The sequence below is a fragment of the Labeo rohita genome, chromosome 20 (genome assembly GCF_022985175.1).
Source record: "Labeo rohita strain BAU-BD-2019 chromosome 20, IGBB_LRoh.1.0, whole genome shotgun sequence".
In the NCBI taxonomy this organism is placed as follows: Eukaryota; Metazoa; Chordata; class Actinopteri; order Cypriniformes; family Cyprinidae; genus Labeo; species Labeo rohita.
Window position 1 is genome coordinate 8845523 of NC_066888.1, and position 22030 is coordinate 8867552.

The following is a 22030-nucleotide window of genomic DNA, read 5'->3' on the forward strand; positions in this document are numbered from 1 at the left end:
ACAGATGATATATGCAAGGGAGAGAGGGTTTCGCCGCACTTGTTTGTGCAAGAGTGTATGTGCTGCTATGGAAACCGGCTAACGGCTGATTATTTTCGCCTTAGGAACGTGTATAAGGACTACAGGCATCTGGAGTTGGCCTGTGACACTCAGGACGATGTGGACAGCTGGAAGGCCTCTCTGCTGCGAGCTGGGGTTTACCCAGAGAAAACCACAGTAAGCACATGAACCCACTGGCTTCTGTACCTGTACGCTAAACCCTGCGGCCTTATACTTCAAAATAAAGGTTTCAGTTTAAACCGAAAAGGGCTTTATAGCCGGATGCCATGTGGATCTTTATAAGCTCCACTCAAAACTTTTATTCCCGACTTCTTTTCAAAACCAACACCATGTGTTGATGCTGTAAAAGATAGTTTAAAGGGATAGTTCACACAAAAATGAAAATTCTGTCATTAATTACTCAATCCTGTGAGACCTTTGTTCATCTTTAAAACACAAAGTAAGAAGCAAAATAAGAAAAATAATATTTTTGCTGAATTTTTGATGAAAGCTTTTTGACCCTGCATACACAGCAAAAAAAGGTATTAAGGACCTCGATAAAATGTGACCTTGGACCTGGACAGAACAGGTATATTTGTAGCAATAGTCAACAATACATTGTATGGGTCAAAATTATCGATTTTTGTTTTATGCCAAAAATCATTAGGATATTATGTTAAAATCATGTTCCATGAAGATATTTTGTACATTTCCTACCATAAATATATCAAAACTTAATTTTGGATTAGTAATATGCACTGCTAAGAAGAACTTCATTTGGGCAACTTTAAAAGCGATTTTCTCAGAATTGTAATTTTTTTTTTTGCACCCTCCAGAAATTCAAATAGTTGTATCTCAGCCAAATATTGTCCTATCCTAAGAAACCATACATCAGTGGAAAGCTTGTTTATTCAACAGTGCTGGATAACCAGTGTATCGTATGCGTTAGGCAAGTCAGCATACACTGTTTTAGACCCTACTTTGAAGCTAATTTAGTTTATCTAAATGGAGCTCCTAGAACTAAAACCGTTCCTAGTTCTTGCGGTGTGAACACACCAAAATTGTGCTAATAGTTCTAGGAACTATGAAGAGGTTCCTCCAGTGCGAAAGGACTTATGGACTATTTTATCTACTGTATGTTCTTACTACCTTTCTGGGCCTTGAACATGGTAGTTGCATTGCTGTCTATGCAGGGTCAGAAAGCTCTCGGATTTCATCAAAAATATGTTATTTGGGTTCCGAAGATAATAACAGAATTTTTATTAATGATTGAACTATCCCTTTAAAAATGCCCTATTTTTTGTCAGCACTTGACTTTGTTTCTTTCGTGGAACACAAAAAGAGAAGTTCTGTAGAAAGTTCAGGCTGCTCTTTTTCATACAAATGAGATCTATTAAGACGAAAAAAGTATGTCAAGTGAGTAATATGTACGAATTCATAGTATTTATAAAACATTAGGCAGATAGTACCTGGGTGATCTGCTACTTTTGATGAGATTCTGAAGTGTACGTCTGATGCTACTTTGCTATCCCTTGCTGTATAGCATAAAATTTTTTAACAGTCATCAAATTTGTTCCTCATCCAATGTAGTAACTACTCAGACAGCATATGCAATTTCAGGTACAGCTCTTGTCTTTTTTTTGGACCATAGCTCTCAAACATAATTTGTGACCCTGGACCACAGAACCAGTCTTAGTACGGGTATATTTGTAGCAATAGTAAACAATACATTGTATGCATTCAAAATGATAGATTTTATGCCAAAAATCATTAAGGTTTTAAGTAAAGATCATGTTCCATGAAGAAATTTTGTAAATTTAGTACTGTAAATATATCAAAACTTAATTTTTGATTAGTAATATGCATTGCTGAGAACTTCATTTGGACAATTTTAAAGTTGATTTTCTCAATATTTTAATTTAGGCACCCTCAGATTCCAGATTTTCAAATAGTTGTATCTCAGCATTAGCAATAGATGATATAAATCTCATCAAAAAATGACCCTTATAACTGGTTTTGTGGTCCAGGGTCACATTTGTGTTAACATATTCAAACATATTCAAATTTCAATGCAACTGGTTATGAGACAAGAATATGAGATTCTAGCAAATGATAATGATTATGATTTCAGTCTGTTCATTACAAATCTTATGATTTTGTAAGGCTTGAATTATAGTTCATAACTTTTGCCCCGCATAGTTCTAGGAACTTAGTAGTCAGCAGGGTGGTTCCTAGAGAACTAATTTCCTTCTCAGGCTGTTTTCCTGGTTGCAATTGCACCAGCAGCAAGAACTTTGAAGCAGCCGTTACTGACATCTTTATTCGGCAAACCATTTACGTCAACAACCGGTGAATAGAGCATGCTGTGATCTGAGCTGTTGTTGTTGTGTGTCGTGTTTCATGATAACAGTGATGGAATGTAAACACAATTTAAGTGATTTAAAACGTGATTACATTTACTCGAAAATCTGACTAAATCTCCTATGACAACTTGCAGTATTACCATCAAGGCTGAGAAAAGAACACAATGCTGCAGACAAAAAGTAGCTAAATGTCATTATTATTGTTGTTTTCCATGTTCGTGAAGTAAATATTTTACAAAGCTTTTTAAAAATGGCAGGTAGCCGCTGTTTCGTATGCATTTGGCCAATCAGCGTTCACGTGCAACACTGGTAGTTTCTATAGAACAGTTTTGACCCTATTCTGAAGTAGGAGCTAATTTAGTTCTCCTAAACGGAGTTCCTAGAACTAAGCATTCCTAGTTCCTGTGTTGCGAACACACCAAAAATTGAGAACTTCCGCTAATAGTTCTAGGAAGTACTAAAAGGTTCCTCCAGTGCAAAAGCGCCTTTATGGACCACTTTTATGATTTTTTTTTTTTTTATGCATTCATTTTTATTATGTAAAAGAGCAGCCTGAACATTATTCCTAAGGTCTTCTTGTATGTTCCATAGAAGAAAGAAAGCTACAGGGGTTTGGAACAACATGAGGATCTAAAAGATGAGAGAATGTTCACTTCTGAGTGAACTATTGAATCCAGAAACCAAATACGCTGATCTGAAGAACCTATAAAAAGTATCAACTTTTGTCAGTTTCCAAAGAATCAAATAACCAACTTTCCTGAACGTTAAAGGGATAGTTCACCCAGAAATGAAAATTCTGTCATCATTTACTCACCCTCATGTCATTCCAAACCAATCAGATTTTTGTTAATCTTCAAAATTTATACAACAGTTCTTTCTGGTCCTCGAGTCTAATCAGCTGAGAGGAGTGCAATATTCTAGTGATATCAGAACTCCAGTCTCACTCCACTTGTGGTATTTCTCACAGCGAATGTCATGATGGACACCCAAATCCTTTCTAAGGAACTTTCTAAAGCATCAAATTTGTGGTGGAATGAATTTTGAGGGGAGGGACAAAAATTTCTTCATTTGTTTTTCGAAAATGAACCCAAAAGTACAGGTTTTGAGCAAGATGAGGCTGAATAAATGATGACAGAATTTTCATTTTTGGTTAAACTACCCTTTAAGCACTTCAAAGCACCATTGAAGAACCTTTTATTTTTAATGTGAACCATAAGCTGCAGTGTTCTAAAAACATAAAAAGAATATACATTCATATAATAACCAGGCCCACATGGAATCTATGCCCACAGAGCTTTGCAGAAACCTCCACAGACTCCTGCAGAACACTCATAAATGTTTAACACATTTCACATTTTATTGATTCTACAGATTATGCTCTGAAATAAATGCATAAAAAGCCCGCCGATTCCATCTAGGCCTTCTAATAACTATGCACTGCAGTTTGGATAACTCTCGCTCCTGTAGCGTTTCTATGTGTGTGTTTGACTCTCCGGCTGCAGGCTTCATGGTGGCTGTGCTCTGGGGTCAGGAGCTCTGCTGCATTCCTTAGCTCTTGTGTCACACTATGGAGGATCAGCGAAGGAGGGGGCTTTGAGCTCTGTTTCTAATCAGCTCCCTTGCCTTTTTTTTCTTCACGCACCCCTCCGTCCCCCTCTTTCTGTCTTTATGTATGCTTTGGAGCAGTATGTTGAGTGATGTCACAGTTCTGTCAGGGTTCCCCATAATTCGCTCTGACAGAAGTCTACCACACCCCCCTCCGACACTCACTGAAGTTAAACTCGTTTTTTCCTTGCTTCTTGACCCCACCCCCACCCCCGCCAAACATCTCTTTTCCAGCTTGGTTCGCTTTATGTATGTGCACCCATTGCCCTCTAAAACATCTTTATCATCCTTCAACATTGACTGTACATTTCCTATTCAGATTTGCCCACATCACCGTCTGTGTTTTTTCTGATTGGTCAGGTGGATGGAGAAGGTTCAGGCCAGGCGGAGAGCTTTTCCATGGATCCTCAGTTAGAGCGTCAGGTCGAGACCATCCGCAACCTGGTTGACTCGTACATGAGCATCGTCTACAAAAGCATCCGAGACCTGATGCCCAAGACCATCATGCACCTTGTCATCAACAACGTCAGTGCCCTAACACATCTAACACTGATACAGAAGGAAAACAAAACACATTTGCATACAAATCAAACCAGAAAAACTGATGTAAGATGCAGAGATATAGATGTATTCATACATTTATATTATGTAAAAATAAACCACATCATGTTAACATTAGGTTATCCCAGCAGGCACATTTGTTTTACATTAGTATTTTATTTGCAGTATTTATTAGATTATTAGATTATTTATTAATCTTGGCAACCAATGCACTGTACAGCTTTAAAGCTTTTATAGGATGTATACCTCAAATTGCAATAAAATTATACTTCCATGCTATAAATTATTAACTGAAAACTGAAAGTTTTCAAATATTTAAGTATAGTAATGTATACATTTAAAGTATATACTTGAATTGTAAGAGAAATAGTATTCAAAATCTAGATTGGGTTAGTTTGAAAATATGCAATTCTCAGACAAAAAAATGAGAAAAAAATCATATTTTAAACCAGTATTGTGAAAATATTTTGGCATAAAAAAAGAACTTGACACCATTTTTCCACCATGCAAAATTTCTGGCCCTTTTTATTGTATCTAATTTTACCATCTTTTTGTGGCCCAATTCATTTATGTTTCAAAATCATTTGCAGAATAGTTTTGCTCTGGTTTTATACTGACTTAAGGATTTTTAAGTTTACAAATTTTAGTAATCAGTCCACACAACTATAATGATAATGACAGAGGAACAACTCTTTTAGATCCACCTGACTTTAAAGAGCTGGGAACATTTTAATGTCGTCTGCCACTTTAAAAACATAAATTATGTCTCTTACTAAATTATGTAGTAGAAAACCCATAAAAGATTTACGTTATTTAAAAATCCACAATTTTATACATATTTTGAACTATGGGGGGGGGCGCCATTTTTTTTTAACTTGAAATGGTTGCACTCTGTGAGCTACTGGCGCTACTTGTTGCTATTTTTACCGCAACACACCTCGGAAAATAAAATAAGATGCCACGTTGTGCTGCTTTAGTTGTAATTTTCAGTCAAATGGCAACAAGAGAAGCGATGTCTTTACTGCTTTCTTAGCAAAAAGAAGAAGAGAAAACAATGGGAAGATGCCTGTGGATGAATAAAACCTAAATACCTTTTCCTAAAGACCTTTATCTTTGTTCTCTTTATTTTAGCCGTGTTTCCTTCGAGGCTTTAGTAGACCACAGCCACCAAAAGAGCTTACATACAGCCGAAGCAAAGAAATACTAGATGTAAACATGCTGACGCTTGTCATGACGCCGCAGCCACTGAAGGAGTTTCTCAGAGTGGATTTCACTCGATATCCAGAGGCGTATAAACTCACTGTGGGGAAAAAACAATTGTGCAACAGTTGGTTTAGGCCTACTCTTATTTGGTTTAAGCTACGCTCTTTGAGTAGCTGTGGTCATCGTACAGTATTTTATTTTCCGAGTTGTGCTGCGGTAAAAATAGCAGTAGCTCTGCAACCATTTCATGTTATTGAAATAAAAGCGCCCCCAATAGTCCAAAATGTGTATAAAACAATGTGTAACATAGATCTTTCATGGGTTATCAACTACACATTTGTGACCCTGGATCACAAAACCAGTCTTAAGTCGCTGGGGTTTATTTGTAGCAATAGCCAAAAATACATTGAATGGGTCAAAATTATTGATTTTTCTTTTAAGGCAAAAATCATTAGGAAATTAAGTAAAGATCATGTTCAATGAAGATATTTTGTAAAATTCTTACTGTAAATATATGAAAACTTAATTTTTGATTAGTAATATACATTGTTAGGAACTTCATTTCGACAACTTTAAAGGCAATTTTCTCAATATTTTGATTTTTTTGCACCCTCGGATTCCAGGTTTTCAAATAGTTGTATCTCGACCAAATATTGTCCTATTCTAACAAACCATACATCAGTGGAAAGCTTATTTATTCAGATTTCAGATGATGTATAAATCTCAATTTTGAAAAATTGACCCTTATGACTGGTTTTGTGATCCTTGGTCACATTTTATTACATCATTGACATTATACTAAGCCATACAAGTCTTAATACCCAGGGTTCCCTTTAACTGTAAGGGAACTTTAACTTTAACTGTTCCTTGGTGTGGACGCCAATATAGTTATTGCTATAGCTATCAGTATAGATAACATGGTGGCCACGTCGAAAGTTGGACAGACCATTCAAATGCAGAGTAAAATAGCTTTTTAGGCCACGAATATGACTGTGTCATCATCTCATTGTATATAACTTCAAGTCCTATTCCTTTTTTTATGTGGAAACTATCTTTTCCACCTATAGGTCGAGGAGTTTATCCACTCTGAATTGCTGGCTCAGTTGTACTCCTCAGGAGATCAGTACTCTCTGATGGACGAGTCTCCTGAACAGGCCCTGCGCAGAGAAGAGGTGCTCCGTACCCACGCTGCCCTGAAAGAGGCTCTAAACATAATCACTGATATCTCCACCTCGACCATCTCCACCCCTTTGCCACCCCCAGTAGATAACTCCTGGCTTCATAGTGGCTCGCTACAAAGAAGGTACCTCACCTCTCCACTTTCTCCATCGCTCCACCCCATCCAACAGTGCTGTTCTTTACTAGACCCGTAGAATTGAAGCAGTACTGCGGACTGTTGGCACTCACATGGACTGAATCACCAGGATTCCTGGAAATATCATGGAATTTTCTTGGCCTAGAAAAAACTAAGATTAACAAATTATGGGAAATTGATTTTTATAAAGCTTCATACTCTTGTGTAAAGTAAAAGCCTTAGTGTTGTCATTCTGTGGGGGTGGTTCTTTTCAATGAGTGTGAATTTTAGTGAATCATTCTGAATCAAAAAGATTCTGAATAATCCGTATCCAAATGACTCTCCCTCAGGTCTCCTCCAAGTTATAGTGTCCCTAAGAAGCATCCCGCTCCGCCTGCTCCTTCGTTACCAACTCGCTTGGATGCTCCTGCCCCACCGGTCTCCAACAGCACCGATACCACCAACACTACCAGCCGCCCCAAACGAGTCCCTCCTAGTGTTCCCAGGTAAACATTCACCCATCAGCCCTCTGTCCTGAAGTCACACTAGCAGCTTCTGACTAGGTCAGTCCATTTCAACAAATCTAATTTCTGCACATTAAAACCACAACGTGATTCATCAGCCAATGTTTATCTACTGTAGGAAAGGGATTTCACGCGTGTTCTCTCCATCAACAACACAGCTGAATAAACTTTCGATTAATAAAGTACCCAGTGACTAGAGAGCTTGAATCAGGTGCGTCAGCACTGAAATAGGCTGAATAGTTGAAACGAACCCAGTGACCCGTAACTTCACCACATTTTTAAACAGTGTTTCAACAGTTTTCCAAGTTTGAAAGCTGTGGTGGACTTGTGGTTTCCCCTTTCCCAGGTTTCATCTCCATGAATCTTTGTTGTTGCAAGCTATGTATGACCCAAGGAGGTCTATAAAGCTGTGGTCACATGAGCAAAATTGGTGACACTTTAGTTTAGGGACCAATTTTCACTTGTTACTGATTAGCATGCATGTTACTAGCACATTAGCTGTTTATTAAGCAAATTATTAATGCCTTATTTTGCATGACCAGTTCTCTGCGATGACAAATCAGAACGCCTCTGAATGGATATTGCATTCAAGTTCAACAGAAACATGTGAGACTGGTTGTAATCCTCTGCAGACTGCACTCAAAAAGGAATTTGACACAATGTAATAAATCAAATCTACTATAAATGAAACGCCGCAATCAACACTTTTCATTCATTTCACTTTACACATTTCACGTGACAGTTACAACCACTACTAGATCAGAATCGACTCAAAAGAGTGATTCATTCTCGAATGGGGCATCTTTCATGACCCAGATAAGAGACAAATTACGCATTTCTTAAAACGTATTGCATAACAATTAAGTAACGAGAGCAACGCTGCCCAGTGTAGTGAAGTAAAAGTTTTGTTTTTTTTTTCTGTTAGAAATGTACTCAAGTTAAAGTACCCATCTTTAAATCTACTCTTAAAAGTACAAATTTTCCAGAAATTTACTCAAGTAAATGTAACGGAGTAAATGTACTTCGTTACTACCCACCTCTGCGTATGCATCATGTGTTATGGTGTGTGCACACAAAAAACGCTTTAGTTATTTGTGAGTACATACAAGTCAATGCAAAGATGCGAATAGAGGCAAATTTACACCAGACGATGCAAATGACACAAATTGGCTGATTGTAGGGATGCTCATTTTAACCAGTTAACCATTAACCGACAGAAAGAGTTTTGACTAATTAAGGGAGAAGTCTACTTCCAGATCAAAAATTGAAAGATAATGTACTCACCCCTTGTCAATCAAGATGTTTATGTCTTTCTTCTTCAGCCGTAAAGATTCCAGCTGAGAAAGAACGGTCTTATCTAGCGAAACAATTGGTTATTTTATACTTGAATGTGGTAGTTGCATTGCTGTCTATGCAGGGTCAGAAAGCTCTCAGATTTCATCAAAAAATATCTTAATGTACAGTTCATGACCCCTTTAAACCTACACCATACCTAAACTGAAAGGGATATTTCACCCAAAAATCCTTTGCCAACAGCACCACACATATGCATCGTGTTATGGTGTGTGCACACTAAAAGCAAATTTATTTATTTGCACAGTTAAAGTACATACAAAGTCAATGCAAAGACACGAATAGAGGCAAATTCACACCAGCCGATGCAAATTAGGTCATCGGTTTGCCGCGGACACCCGATATTTACCTCAATCTCATCTTCCACACAAGTAAAAAAAATTTCAGCTTTAGCTTTAGCTTTAGCCAATCAGCAAAGAGCTTATTGACATGTCCGGCTGTATCAGAAAAGGTTTTTTTTAAAATAGTTTTTATATTTTTCTTTGTGCAAGTGACAGGAAAAACACTGTAGATGTGAGTAATCTACAGTAGTCAACATTTGAAATGGATCAAAAAACGTTCATCAAAGTTGTCGTAAGACACGAATGTGTGTTGCTTTGGTTATGGGACATCTTTGATGAAAGGTTATGATCCACTTCAAATCTTGACTACTGTAGAGTGAGTAACATGATGCAACTATTCGCTTCGTTTTTGGTGCACACACCATTACTCTCATAAACATGTGTCTAGACTGACACGGAAGAGAAGAAATTGTTGGATAAAGTCGTTATTTTTGTTTTCTTCTCATAGTGTCATAACGTTACGGTTAAACCACTGATATCACATGGACTATTTTAACGATATCCTAACTACCTTTCTAGGCCTTGAACGTGTCAGTTGTGTTGATTAATGAAGGTTTTACGGGTTTGGAACGACAAACATTTTCATTTTTTGGGTGAACTATCCCTATAACTACCTTACTAGCTATTAATAAGCAGCAAATTAGGAGTTTATTGAGGCAAAAGTTATAGTTAATACTTACTTAATAGGGAAAACTAGTCCCCAAACTAAAGTGTGGCTGCAAAAATGTAGCAAAAAAGGACCATTGCATAGAGGTGTACAGTATGAAGCACTGCTAGCACAGAATTTACTTTCATACCAAGCAGCTTTTGGTTGGTCAATGAAACGTGACCAGTTTTGACATAAGCAAAATCTGCGTGGGGTGCTTTTTCGCCCCCCAAAAGCAACTGATCTTGCAAATTCCTATGAGAATGACTTGATTTCACCCACAGAATTTTGTCAAGCAACGGTAAATGTGACCGCACCTAAACACAAAGAGAAAGCTATCCGTTAGCATTCCTATCCATCTCAATGGCAGTTCCTTGGCAGGCATATGTCCCTATGGAAGTATATGATTTGAAATGTGCCATATTTCCTCATCGGACCACAGAAACTTTTAACTTCTAATGTAAAATGAAGAGCCAAAGATTGTAAAACCCAAAGTATATACCTCAGTTTTGGCGTGTATATATATATATACAGCCGAATGCACAGCTTTTCAATTTGATAGTGTGCACAAACTATGATTAAAAATGTGTCTGTACTAGTTTAAACTAGAGTTGTATCTCTGAACTCCCTCCCACATGCACTCGTCAACACGGCTCTGTTGTTGTTGCCATCTCCAGTAGTTTGTTGTTTGTCATTCTTTTCTTTTCTGACTGTCAAATCTGGCTGCGCGTGTACGGTATGTGCGTACAATGCTGATGATGAAATTTACGTCATGTGTACACAAAAACTGAAGTGTATTTGGGTTTAGCTAATTTAGTTTGGTTGCACAAGCCTGTCATCTCATAATCGGGCTATATGTGCACAGTTTTTCCTGGCAAAGGTTTATTTCTATTCATCAGAATGCCTTTAAACTAAATAGTACATTTACAATTATAACTTATGATCAATATTAAGTTTTTATTCACACACCCCCAAATCAGAATGTCAGAAAGTGCAAAATTGCAAGTTAAAAAAGCTCTTAGTTATAATTATAAGTTATTATCACTAAGGGTTTTTCTTGCTGCAAGCGGCTGCAGAGTTTCCCACTTGTAATTATGGCATTGTGGTAGCCTTCATGTGCATTCGTCTCATAAATATGATCATTCCAGCATGACTTTATGGCAGCGTATGATTGTTAAAAAACAATTTAAGATCCGCTGGTTCTGCTATCCTTCCCAAATGTTGGGATTTATGCTCGCAGTAAACACAACTAATAGGACGTTCTGTGTGCTGAGAGATAGGCTTGTTCTTGGATCCGTGTTTAGGATTAAAAACGGTGCGCTCGGAGACCAGACCTCTTTGTAAAATATACGCATACCTACCTTCACATGCGTGATAGATGAGAACACGTGCTCATTGGTCCCAAAACTACAGCACTAGATCACAGAAACTGCTGTCTCCATGCACCATGAACATATGGTCTTGAGTGTAAAGGAAAAAAGAAACTTGAACTTGAACAGATGTCATTGCTCAATCACGCCGGCAAACATATTTACATTCGAAGGCTTTTAAAAATCACACAAATTTTCAAGGAGTAACAAAAGTATGTGCTGTAGGCAAATCTCACACAAACAGTCAAGAAATGTCAAGGTCATATATATTCACACCCCCCAAAAATATATAGTAAATTGCACATAATGCTAGTGTTTGTGAACTTTTATTGTAATATCTTTATAATGATTTTGATGCACAAAATCATGGTGTCTGGATGATTTCAATTGTATTACAGCTATGAGCTACAGCCATTTTTAATTTGCGTATTATTGCATGTCTGTAAACATAATACATAACAAAATAAATATTGATAGTTAATTTCTATTATGTTTTTATATAAAATATGATGTTAATATATAGTAAACTGTTTGAAGTTATTATTGCAATATTTAATTTTTTTATTATATTATATTCTAATTTATATATTCAATTTTGAATTGTATTTATTATGTATATGTATTTATTATTTATATGTTGTACAGTTTTTATTTACATAATTTACAAACTAAAATGTATATTTGTATACGTGTAAAAAAAAGCAAAAATAATTTAATATATATATTTTCCCATTTAATTTTTTAACAAATTATTTATTAAAATCAAATTTATATTTAATTAAATGTATTATTAGAAATGTATATAATAATAACATACAAATAATGTAAATGTAATATACATAATGAGAATTAGGTGACACAATGCAAAAAAGACAAAATTATTTAATGTATATGTATTTTTCCTATTTAAATTTTGAACAAATTATTATTTATTAAAATTACTCCTTGTCTTAATATTAAATGTCTATTTGTATAATACATGAACCAACTGATATTTTTAATAAAAAAATATTATGATTATATTAAACCATTTAAAGTTATATTATTGTAATATTTAATTTTTAAAATTATTTTCTTTATAGGAAGATGATGTCAATAAAAAATGTGAAAAGTATTTGATTATACAATTCTAATTTAAATAATAAACTAATTAAAATGGGATGTCACAATGCAAAAAAGTCAAAATAATTTATTACTAATAACTTTTTAACAAATAATTTTATTTAAATGATTGAAATTACATAAATAAAATTTTGACATTAAATTTCTATTAGTAGAATTTTATGTATCAGCCAATTGATATGTTTTTCTATAAACAGTATTATGATTATATAATAAACTATTTGAAGTTATATTGTAATATGTATATATATATATATATATATATATATACGCACACACACAATACAAATAATGTAAATTTCATATACATAATGCGAATTAGATGTCCCAGTGCAAAAAAGCAAAAATTATTTTATATATTTTTATTACAATTTAATTTTTTATTACAATTATAAAAATTACATAAATTAAATATTGATATAAAACTTCTATTATTAGAATTTTATGTATCAACCAATTGATGTTTTGTATAAACAATATTATGAATATACATGTCAATGAAAAAAGATTTTGAATTGTATTTAATGATACAATGTTAAAATGTACTAATTAAATGTATAATAGGTTAGTACTATTTGTATTATTATATAAATTGAATATTGTGTGTGTGTGTTTGAGAATTCATTTATGTAAATTATTTTTTTATTAAAATTAAATCTTTATGATTGTTTATATAAATGTACTATTTAATATGTGACCCTGGACCCCTAAAACCAGTCATAAGGGTCAAATCCCCTGAAAGCTGAATAAATAAGCTTTCCATAAAAGATTAGGACAATATTTGGCTGAGATACAACTATTTGAATATCTGGAATCTGAGGGTGCAAAAAAATCGAAATATTGAGAAAATCACCTTTAGAGTTGTCCAAATGTTCTTAGCAATACATATTACTAATCAAAAATGAAGTGTTACGTTTGGAAATGTACAAAATATTTATATCTATATGGAACATGATCTTTACTTAATATCCTGATTTTTGGCGTAAAAGAAAAATCGATAATTTTGACCCATACAATGTATTTTTGGCTACTGAAGACTGGTCCAGAGTGACATATATATTTATATTTATAGATTTTATATTATATTTTGATTGCAATATTTTATGTATTATTTATAATTCCCTTCATAGTATTGAGAATTAGTTATAATAACTCATGCAAAGCGGCTAAAAATAGGCTTCATTTCCTTTTTGAATAAAGTGTAATTTTCTTCTGTGGATTTTACAGGGGAATATGATCTGGACATCTATTAGTGAGTCTGACATGTGACTTGAGATGGGTGGAGGTCTTGCTGAAAATGTGTTTTTCATATTTGATTCCCCAGTTTCAGCACAGACAGTCTCTATTCTCGTCCTCTGTCCTCTTTCTAGCTCTTGTCTTGCCTGGATGTCACAGTCCAATCACTTGAAGGCTTCTCATATATCTTACGGTTCTTCAATTATTGTTTTTTGTGGATATCTGGTATGTTTCATATGTCATATGTACAAGAATAAACCAAACCAGAAGCATGACCTCATTAAAGGAGCGACAGGGGTTACGGTCAACTTCCTGTTCAAACCGTCCTATCAGTATTCACAAACTGACCGTATCTTTTCCCTTCACACCATTCCAGTGGCGTTGGCTTCTTTCAACACTCTCTTTGGGTTTTTCCCTCGTGATTGCTCTTTTTCTCGCTCTCTCATTCCTTACCTTCACTTTTTGGCCCGTTTTTCCCTTTCTTTTCTGCCTCATTTCCTTTGTGTTCAGAAACGGGTCTGTTTGGACCTCCACCCTTTTTCTCCTGCTCTCTTTCTCCCCCCGTCGCCCCTTTCTCTGGTTCTCCCACTCACTTTTTCACATTTCCTCTCACCATCACTCATCCCAACTCTCCAACTTTCCCTCTCTTTCCTTCCACCCCCATTCCCCTCGTCTTTTTTCTCCTTCACTTTTTGCAGAACTCATTTGAACCTTTTCGCAGTCTTCAGCGTGACCCCGAGCAAAAGCGGCCTCGCGGACGGCGACAGAGTCTGACGTTCTAGGCCGGGCAGTGAAATGGCAGTTCTGAGACACGGCCAGCATCTCATCGAGTGACGTTCCTCTCTCGCACCTCATCCACTCCTCCAATTACACATTCTTGTACTTTTAACTTGGTTCTGTCTTCCAGTAAAGCCCTGGCATTTCCAGGCTGCGAGATCTCGCATGTTTCCCTTAAGCGTTGTTTTGCCTTTCTTTCCGTCGTCTCAGTCCTTTCTTTTTCTTTCTGTGAAACCGCAGTCCTGCGCTCGCCGCAGCACAGGAAAAATAAAAGCCACTCTCTTCTCTTTCCCATCCCAGAGAGCTGCTCCCTCTGCCAGCTCCATTAGAGAGTGAGATTCCTGCGTCTCCACAGGGATCTTTCCAGGACCAACTCTGCAGGAATGCTGGACTCATATTCCCCTTACACATACTCTTACACACACACACAAGAGAGACGTACCGACACCGTAGCCTGAGATTCTAACATGGTCCTTGTGCAATAATGAGCTCTTTTGGGCCTAATTAAAGGTGATGCGTCACTTTTTCAATGTTAGAATATTTCTATTCGAGCGCAAGATGCGGAGACGTAGATTTCGCTAAAACATTGTCACAGTGGTGCTGTCAAAATATTGCTCTGGTTATTTGAGCATCCTGACCAGCACGGCAAAGGAACATTAGCTTAACCAATTACAGGCATTTGTGGCGGGACTTTTTTTTTGAAAATCAAGCTTTGTATTAAGAACTGCTAGTAATTACTGATATTAAAAGTTTGGAAAATTCTTAAAAAATAAATTCAAAGAAAAACTAAAACTAATGCACTAGGTATCACAACTAATTGAACAACACTTTTTGCAACATTAACTACTCTAGGATAAAGTTAATGAAGTTGGCTTGAAAAAGCCAACTTACTGATATGCTATTTAGGCTTATTATTCTTCTGAGACAAAACTTAGACCACACTAAAAAAAAAAAAAAAGATTTAAAAAAATCATAAAAATTCCATAGACTTACACTGACGGAATGTTCAGATGTGCCAAGACTGCTCAAGCTGTCTAAATCATGCTAGCAATATGCTCTTTCATGCTAATTCATGCTAGCAACATGTTTTGGCAGTTTTTTAATGAATCAGCTGGCTTTATCAGTTTTTTTTTTTTTTAATCAGCTGTTTTTTTTTGTTGTTGTTAAATTAGCTGGTTTTAGCAGTTTTTAGCTTTTTTGGTAAATCAACTGCTTTTAGCTGTTTTTTGACCCTTATTTATTTATTTATTTGTTGGTTTTTAACTGTTGTTTAATCAACTAGTTTTAAGATGTTTCTTATATTTATTTTGTTTTATTTATTTATTAATTATATTTTTTTTGTTTTATCTGGTCTATGGCTGTTTTTTTTTTTTTTTTTACTGTTTTTTTTTATAAATCAGCAACTTTAGCTGGTCTTACCTGCTTTTTTTCAACTGGTTTTAGCAGCTTTTTTGCTAACTCAGCTGGTTTTACCTGTTTTTTGTTATATCAGCTGTATTTTAGCTGTGATTTGTAAATATTTGTTTTTTTTTGGGGCTAAATCAGGTGGTTTCAGCTGTTTTTTGGCTGTATTTTTCAATAAATCAGCTGGCTTTATCTAGTTTTAGCTGGTTTAACTATTTATCTATCTATCTATCTATCTATCTATCTATCTATCTATCTGTCTGTCTATCTATCTATCTATCTATCTATCTATCTATCTATATCTATCTATCTATCTATCTATCTATCTATCTATCTATCCATCCATCTACAGTGGCATGCAGAAGTTTGGGAACCGCTTGCTGAATCTGTCAATCTGTGAATAATTTTAACAAAATAAGATCATGCAAAATGCATGTTATTTTTTATTTAGTACTGTCCTGAGTGAGATATTTTACATAAAAGATGTTTACATATAGTCCACAAGACAAAACTAATAGCTGAAATGATTAAAATAACCCTCTTCAAAAGTTTGGGAACCCTTGGTTCTTAACACTGTGCGTGGTTATCTGAATGATCTACGACTGTTTTTTGTTTTGTGATGGTTGTGTTTGAGGGACTCTGTGTTTGAGGTTCAAACATTCACTGTTACTCCAGAAGGAAACACAATGCATTAAGAGCTGGGGGGGTGAAAACTTTTTGAATTTGAAGATCAAGGTAAATTGCACTTTTTCTTTAAATTCTATTTGTCTTTCGGGAAACATGTAATCTTTTGTTGCTTCCGAAGGGCAGTACTAAATGGGAAAAAAAAAAGATATTTCAACAAAATAAGAAAAATCTGGACAGCTTGATCCTTTTCAAAAGTTTTCACCCCATCCCGCTTCTTCTGGAGTATCAGTGAATGTTTGAACCTTTATAATAGTTGTGTTTGAGTCCCTCAATTGTCCTCAGTGTGAAAAGATATATCTCTAAATCATATAGTCACTGCTGGAAAGGGTTCAAATATGCAAAAGATACTGGAAAACTTAAATTTTTGTATTACGATCGTATATATCATTAAAATGTACTATTGTTAAAAATTACTTGTATACACCACAGTTCAAACGTTTGGGGTCTCTTTTTAAAATAATTTGAAAAGAATTCTCTGTCATGCACAACTGAATTTTCAGCATCAATTCTCCAGTCTTCAGTGTCACATGATCCTTCAGAAAGGGTTTGCCTTAAGAATTCTTTAGTTTTTTGTTGTTCAGATTTTTGTGTATGACTCACAGCTAATCAACAGGGTTTGGTATTCATTTGTAGCCCGTCTAAAGAAAAATCATTTTTATGTGCTTTTCCGTCCTCTTGATCAGATCTGGCCATTTGTGTTCATTTCGCTTTCATTTTCCCAAAACAAAACACACTTGCAGTCAATTGTAAACATATGCAACCATCTGAAGCAGAGCAGTTTATCGGACACTGTTGTTATTTCCATTAGCGGAATTGGCAGAGCTGTGACCTGTGGGAGTCTGTTCTGACAGCTCAGGTTATGTGTAATGTGTTGCAGGAGACAGCCACCAGCGGTGCCCACTCAACAGCCACACTGAGACACAAATGCCCACCTGCGAGAGAAAAAGCGCCAACGACAGGACCCGCTTGAATTTTCTTACGAAGACAGCAAAGATTCACATCTTAGACACAGTGGAAAATGATCAAAACAGATTTCGGTGTAGGAAAACACATCTCCAGATGGGCTTTTTCGCACACCGATTCTGCTTTTGGCGGTAAGATTGAGCTCTGTGCTGAAGTTTGTGCCTGTTTTGTACATATGTTGATGTTTGCAATGTGAGCGAGTTATATTCAGCTCTTTATTAGGCTTAAATAAAAAGCATTTTGGGATTTTGTAAATACTGTGTGCTTAAGAAGTCCAACATTTTCCTTCAGTTAAAGTAAGCAACACTTTTATAATTGTTTATGGTTAGTGATAGCTATCTGAACCAACCCCTAATTCTGAGTTTAAAACATCAGCGTGCAATTTCACACACTGGTTGTGCTACGAAAACATGATGTTTATCTTAAATCATGCAGCTTGTAAAGGAACCACCCACAATAATCTAGCATTGTAGTGAGTTTTCAGCTCCACTCTCATTTTTTGTTTGTAATTTTGTATTAATCTGATTTTGCCAAACATTATAACTTCATTTATAAAAATTCACACAACAGACAATCTGATAGATTTTGCACAAAATGCTTTAATTTGGCAACTTTTTTGCAACGTCACACAGACTGTTCATATAAGCTCTTATTCTGACAGTAGTAAATGACTACAGAAAAGCCAACAAAGGCTTATTGTATTCTATGAATTGAACACTGGCAAAAATGTCCTGCTGCTATGCTGTTTTACGTGAACAACAATTAGTACTGCAGAAATACCTGGGACTGACTGACATCTTGTGGGCAACAGCTTGTCCAGAACAGTTTCAGCCTTTGCAAATAGATTTTCTATCACCTCCATTCAAATAAAAATTAAATATTTATACAAACTGCCGTTCAAAAGTTTGGGATCAGTAAGATTTTAAATATTTTTTTTTAATTAGTCATTTCTGCTCATAACAGCTGTGTTTATTTGATTAAAAATACAGAAAAAATCTGTAATATTGTGAAATATTATTGCAATTTAAAACAGTGGTTTTCTTTTTTAATATACTTTAAAATATAATTTATTTCTGGAATGCAAAGCTGAATTTTCAGCACCATTACTCCAGTCTTCAGTGTCACGAGATCCTTCAGAAATCATATCATATATCAATTATAATATGTTGATTTATTATCAGTGTTCAAAGTTTTTTTTTTTTTTTTTTTGAAAGAAATTAATTATTTAGCAAGGATGTGTTAAATGAATAAAAAGTGATAGCAAAAACTTGTATTGTTAGAAAAGATTTCTATTTCGAGTAAATGCTGTTCTTTTTATTTATTAAAGAATCATGAAAAATGTATCATAGGTTCCAAAAAAATATTAAGCAGCATAATCGTTTCCAACATTGATAATAAAAGTAATAATTCAGCATATTAGAATGGTTTCTTAATAACAGCATTATTAAAATATTGACAACTATTTAAACTTTTTAATCAGACGATTCCAGAATATGCACATTTATATTAAATACTGTTAAAAAGAACTCCCTACTTCCATATTAATCATTTTAATCTCACAAAACATGTCTGGATCATAACCCAAATTATATTATTTGACTAAAAAACTCTATTTTTTGGACCATTTCGATTTTTCATTTTGTTCAGGCAACACATAGATTCATCAAAGAATCCTGAAAAAAAGTATCACAGGTTCCAGAAAAAATATTGAGCAGCACAACTGTTTCCAACACTGATAATAAAAGTAATAAATTAGTACATTAGAATGATTTCTGAAGGATCATGTGACAATTAAGACTGGAGAAATGATGCTGAAAATCCAGCTTTGCATCACAGAAGTAAATTATATTTTAAAGTATATTAAAAACAGAAAACTGCTATTTTAAGTCGGAATAATATTTCATATTATTACTTTTTTCCTGTATTTTTGATCAAATAAATGCAACTTTGATGAGCAGAAGAGACTTTAAAAAACATTAAAAATCTTACTGTTCCAAAACTTTTGAACCGCAGTGTATATCAGTTAAAAACAACATTTATTTCCAGTAGAGTGAGCATCGTAAAATAATAGCATTATTAAGATCATTTAAACATTTCATCATTAAATCAAGCAATTCCAAAATATGCACATTTATATTAAATACTGTTAAAAAGAACTCCCTACTTTCATATAAATCATTTTAATATCACAAAACATGTCTGGATCATAACCCAAATTATTATTTGTTATTTTTTGGACCATTAAGATTTTTTTTTTTTCTTCAGGCAAAACATAAAATCTTACTTTTTTTCCCTTTTGAATTTGGTGTTAAATATGACCTGGACATGTTAGTATAAAGTTCACCCATTTAATAGTTTAGTTATATTTTATATTGGCAAAATCAATTGTAATTTCCCAGTAACCATTCTTATTTTTCCCTGAGCTTAAAGGCGCATAACTTATGACTTGCCCAAAAATAAAAATTCTGTCATCATTTACTCACACTTTTTTTTTTTTGTTGATACAACTGAAGCCAATGGTAACCAAAACCAGGTTTGTAACAACTTCAGGGAAGCAAATGATGACAGATTTTTCATTTTAAGGTGAACTATCTTTTTTAAAGAAATAGTTCACCCAAAAATGAAAATTCTGTCATTAATTTCTCACCCTCATGTTTTTCCAAACCTGTTAGACCTTCGTTCATCTTCGGAACACATATTAAGATATTTTTGATGCAATCCGAGAGCTTTCTGACCCTCATAGACAGCAACGCAACTGACACGTTCAAGACCCAGAAAGAAAGTAAGAACATCATTAAAATAGTCCACAATAGTCCTTAAAAATTTCTGTTGTGTTGCTGTCTATGCAGGGTCAGAAAACTGAGATTTCATCAAAAATATCTTAATTTGTGTTCTGAAGATGAACAAAGGTCTTACAGCTTTGAAATGACATGAGGGTGAGTAATTAATGACAGAATATTCATTAATGGGTGAACTGTCCCTTTAAAAAAAGTGCAAAAACTCTCAAAATCATCCCTCCAACGGGACTCTATCAACAGCATCATATAAAACAGTTTTAAATCCCAGTAGACAGTTTCAATTCAGGAAGCGGGACAGATCCTCTCTAATCTCTGCCTCGTCCCAAGGACCGTGGATGTTGTCCTTGTGCCTCTGCAGGTGGACCAGTAACAGTGGACAGACTAAAGTTAATGTTAACAGAGCCAGTGATAGGAGAAGAGCCCCCTCGGGCCACAGGCTACCCAGACCCACGACTCCGGCCAGACACACCAGCACCGCTGCCCACGAGAAGCTCCACTCTGCCTTCTCCCGCATACGGTGCAGCAGGCAAGGCCAGAGAGCGAATACAAGGAGGGCACAGCTCAACATGGTGAAGGTGTGCAAAGCACCAGGCAGGCGGGACGCCAGGCACACCGATGCAAAAAGGGCTGCGTTAAGGGAAAGACTACCTGGCGGACTGGGCTGGGCGTAGGGGAAGGACACCAAGTGAGCAAGGAGCATCATGGCTGACATAGCGTACACAGTATCTGTGCTAACCGACTCGGTTAGAGTCTTTAAAACAGGTGAAAACCCAAATGTAAATGCCAAGAAGATGGTCGCAGTCTGCAGGTCAGCCAGACGCGTTCGCTCCCGAACACAAGAGCTTCCTAAGATCTCATAGAGTCCGTATCCCAACAGAGCACAGCCTAGACAGACCCAGAGCACTGTGGACGGCACCAGGTCTCCCTGCTCCATATAAGACCATAATGTGAGAAAGACAGCCACACAGGACACCTGCTGTGCGATGAGACCAGTCTCTCGCACAACCGCCCAGTAACGGTACTGGCGCACTCGGATGTTGCGTCGCAGCTCCTCCAGAAAACGCCGGTCCACGTAATTGTCTGGAAAGGGCTGCCGTTCATATAGGACCTTACGCCATGGGACGGCCGCAGGAGCTCCCGGACCACTGTCTGCCCCCATTATCTGTCAAATATGACAATACATAACCTATCATCACTACTATACATATTATATACACTTTACAAATAATATATATAAAAAAATTATAACAAAAAAGTAACTTGTGGGAGGTTGATCAATTTAGAGAGTTTTAAGGCATTATTTTTTCAGCTGCTATGAGGATTGAAATCAATTTTTTTTTTTTTTTTTTTTTTGAAATAAAATAATACTTGTTTTTTAATCGTTATTTAACCTCTTGTTAAACACAAACACACTAAATCCAAGCAGCATATGTAGAGAGAAAAAATGTGTATATAAATAAAAATATATACTTTTTAAATTACAAAAATAAAAACTAAGTAAAGTAAAACAGTAAATTTTAAAATGCTCTTTTTTCAGCTGCTTTGAGGATTTATATTAATATTATTTATTTATTTTTTTTTTTTTTTACATAAAATCATACTTATTTTTTGTAACCATTATTAAACCTCTTGTTAAACACAAACACAATAAAACCAAGCAGCATACATAGACAGAAAAATGTATATATAAATAAAAATATATTTTTTTTCATATTAAAAACACACACACACACACACACACACA

At 35.3% G+C, this 22030-nt stretch overlaps 2 protein-coding genes across 4 annotated transcripts in view; one reads left to right on the plus strand and one right to left on the minus strand.

Annotated features, from left to right (window-relative positions):
* Window positions 1-17925, plus strand: part of dnm3a (dynamin 3a) — a 55624-nt gene extending 37699 nt beyond the window's left edge. For both annotated transcript variants that reach the window (XM_051139067.1, XM_051139068.1), the window contains 5 exons: window positions 105-216; window positions 4368-4532; window positions 6839-7074; window positions 7416-7571; window positions 17403-17925. In XM_051139067.1, the coding sequence (XP_050995024.1) occupies window positions 105-216; window positions 4368-4532; window positions 6839-7074; window positions 7416-7571; window positions 17403-17442 (709 nt within the window). In that variant the 3' untranslated portion in view covers window positions 17443-17925. The remainder of the gene's footprint in view (window positions 1-104; window positions 217-4367; window positions 4533-6838; window positions 7075-7415; window positions 7572-17402) is intronic.
* Window positions 17926-18067: 142 nt separating this feature from the next.
* pigc (phosphatidylinositol glycan anchor biosynthesis, class C) overlaps window positions 18068-22030 on the minus strand; it is a 4916-nt gene continuing 953 nt past the window's right edge. For both annotated transcript variants that reach the window (XM_051139069.1, XM_051139070.1), the window contains exon 2: window positions 18068-21448. In XM_051139069.1, the coding sequence (XP_050995026.1) occupies window positions 20564-21445 (882 nt within the window). In that variant the 5' untranslated portion in view covers window positions 21446-21448 and the 3' untranslated portion in view covers window positions 18068-20563. The remainder of the gene's footprint in view (window positions 21449-22030) is intronic.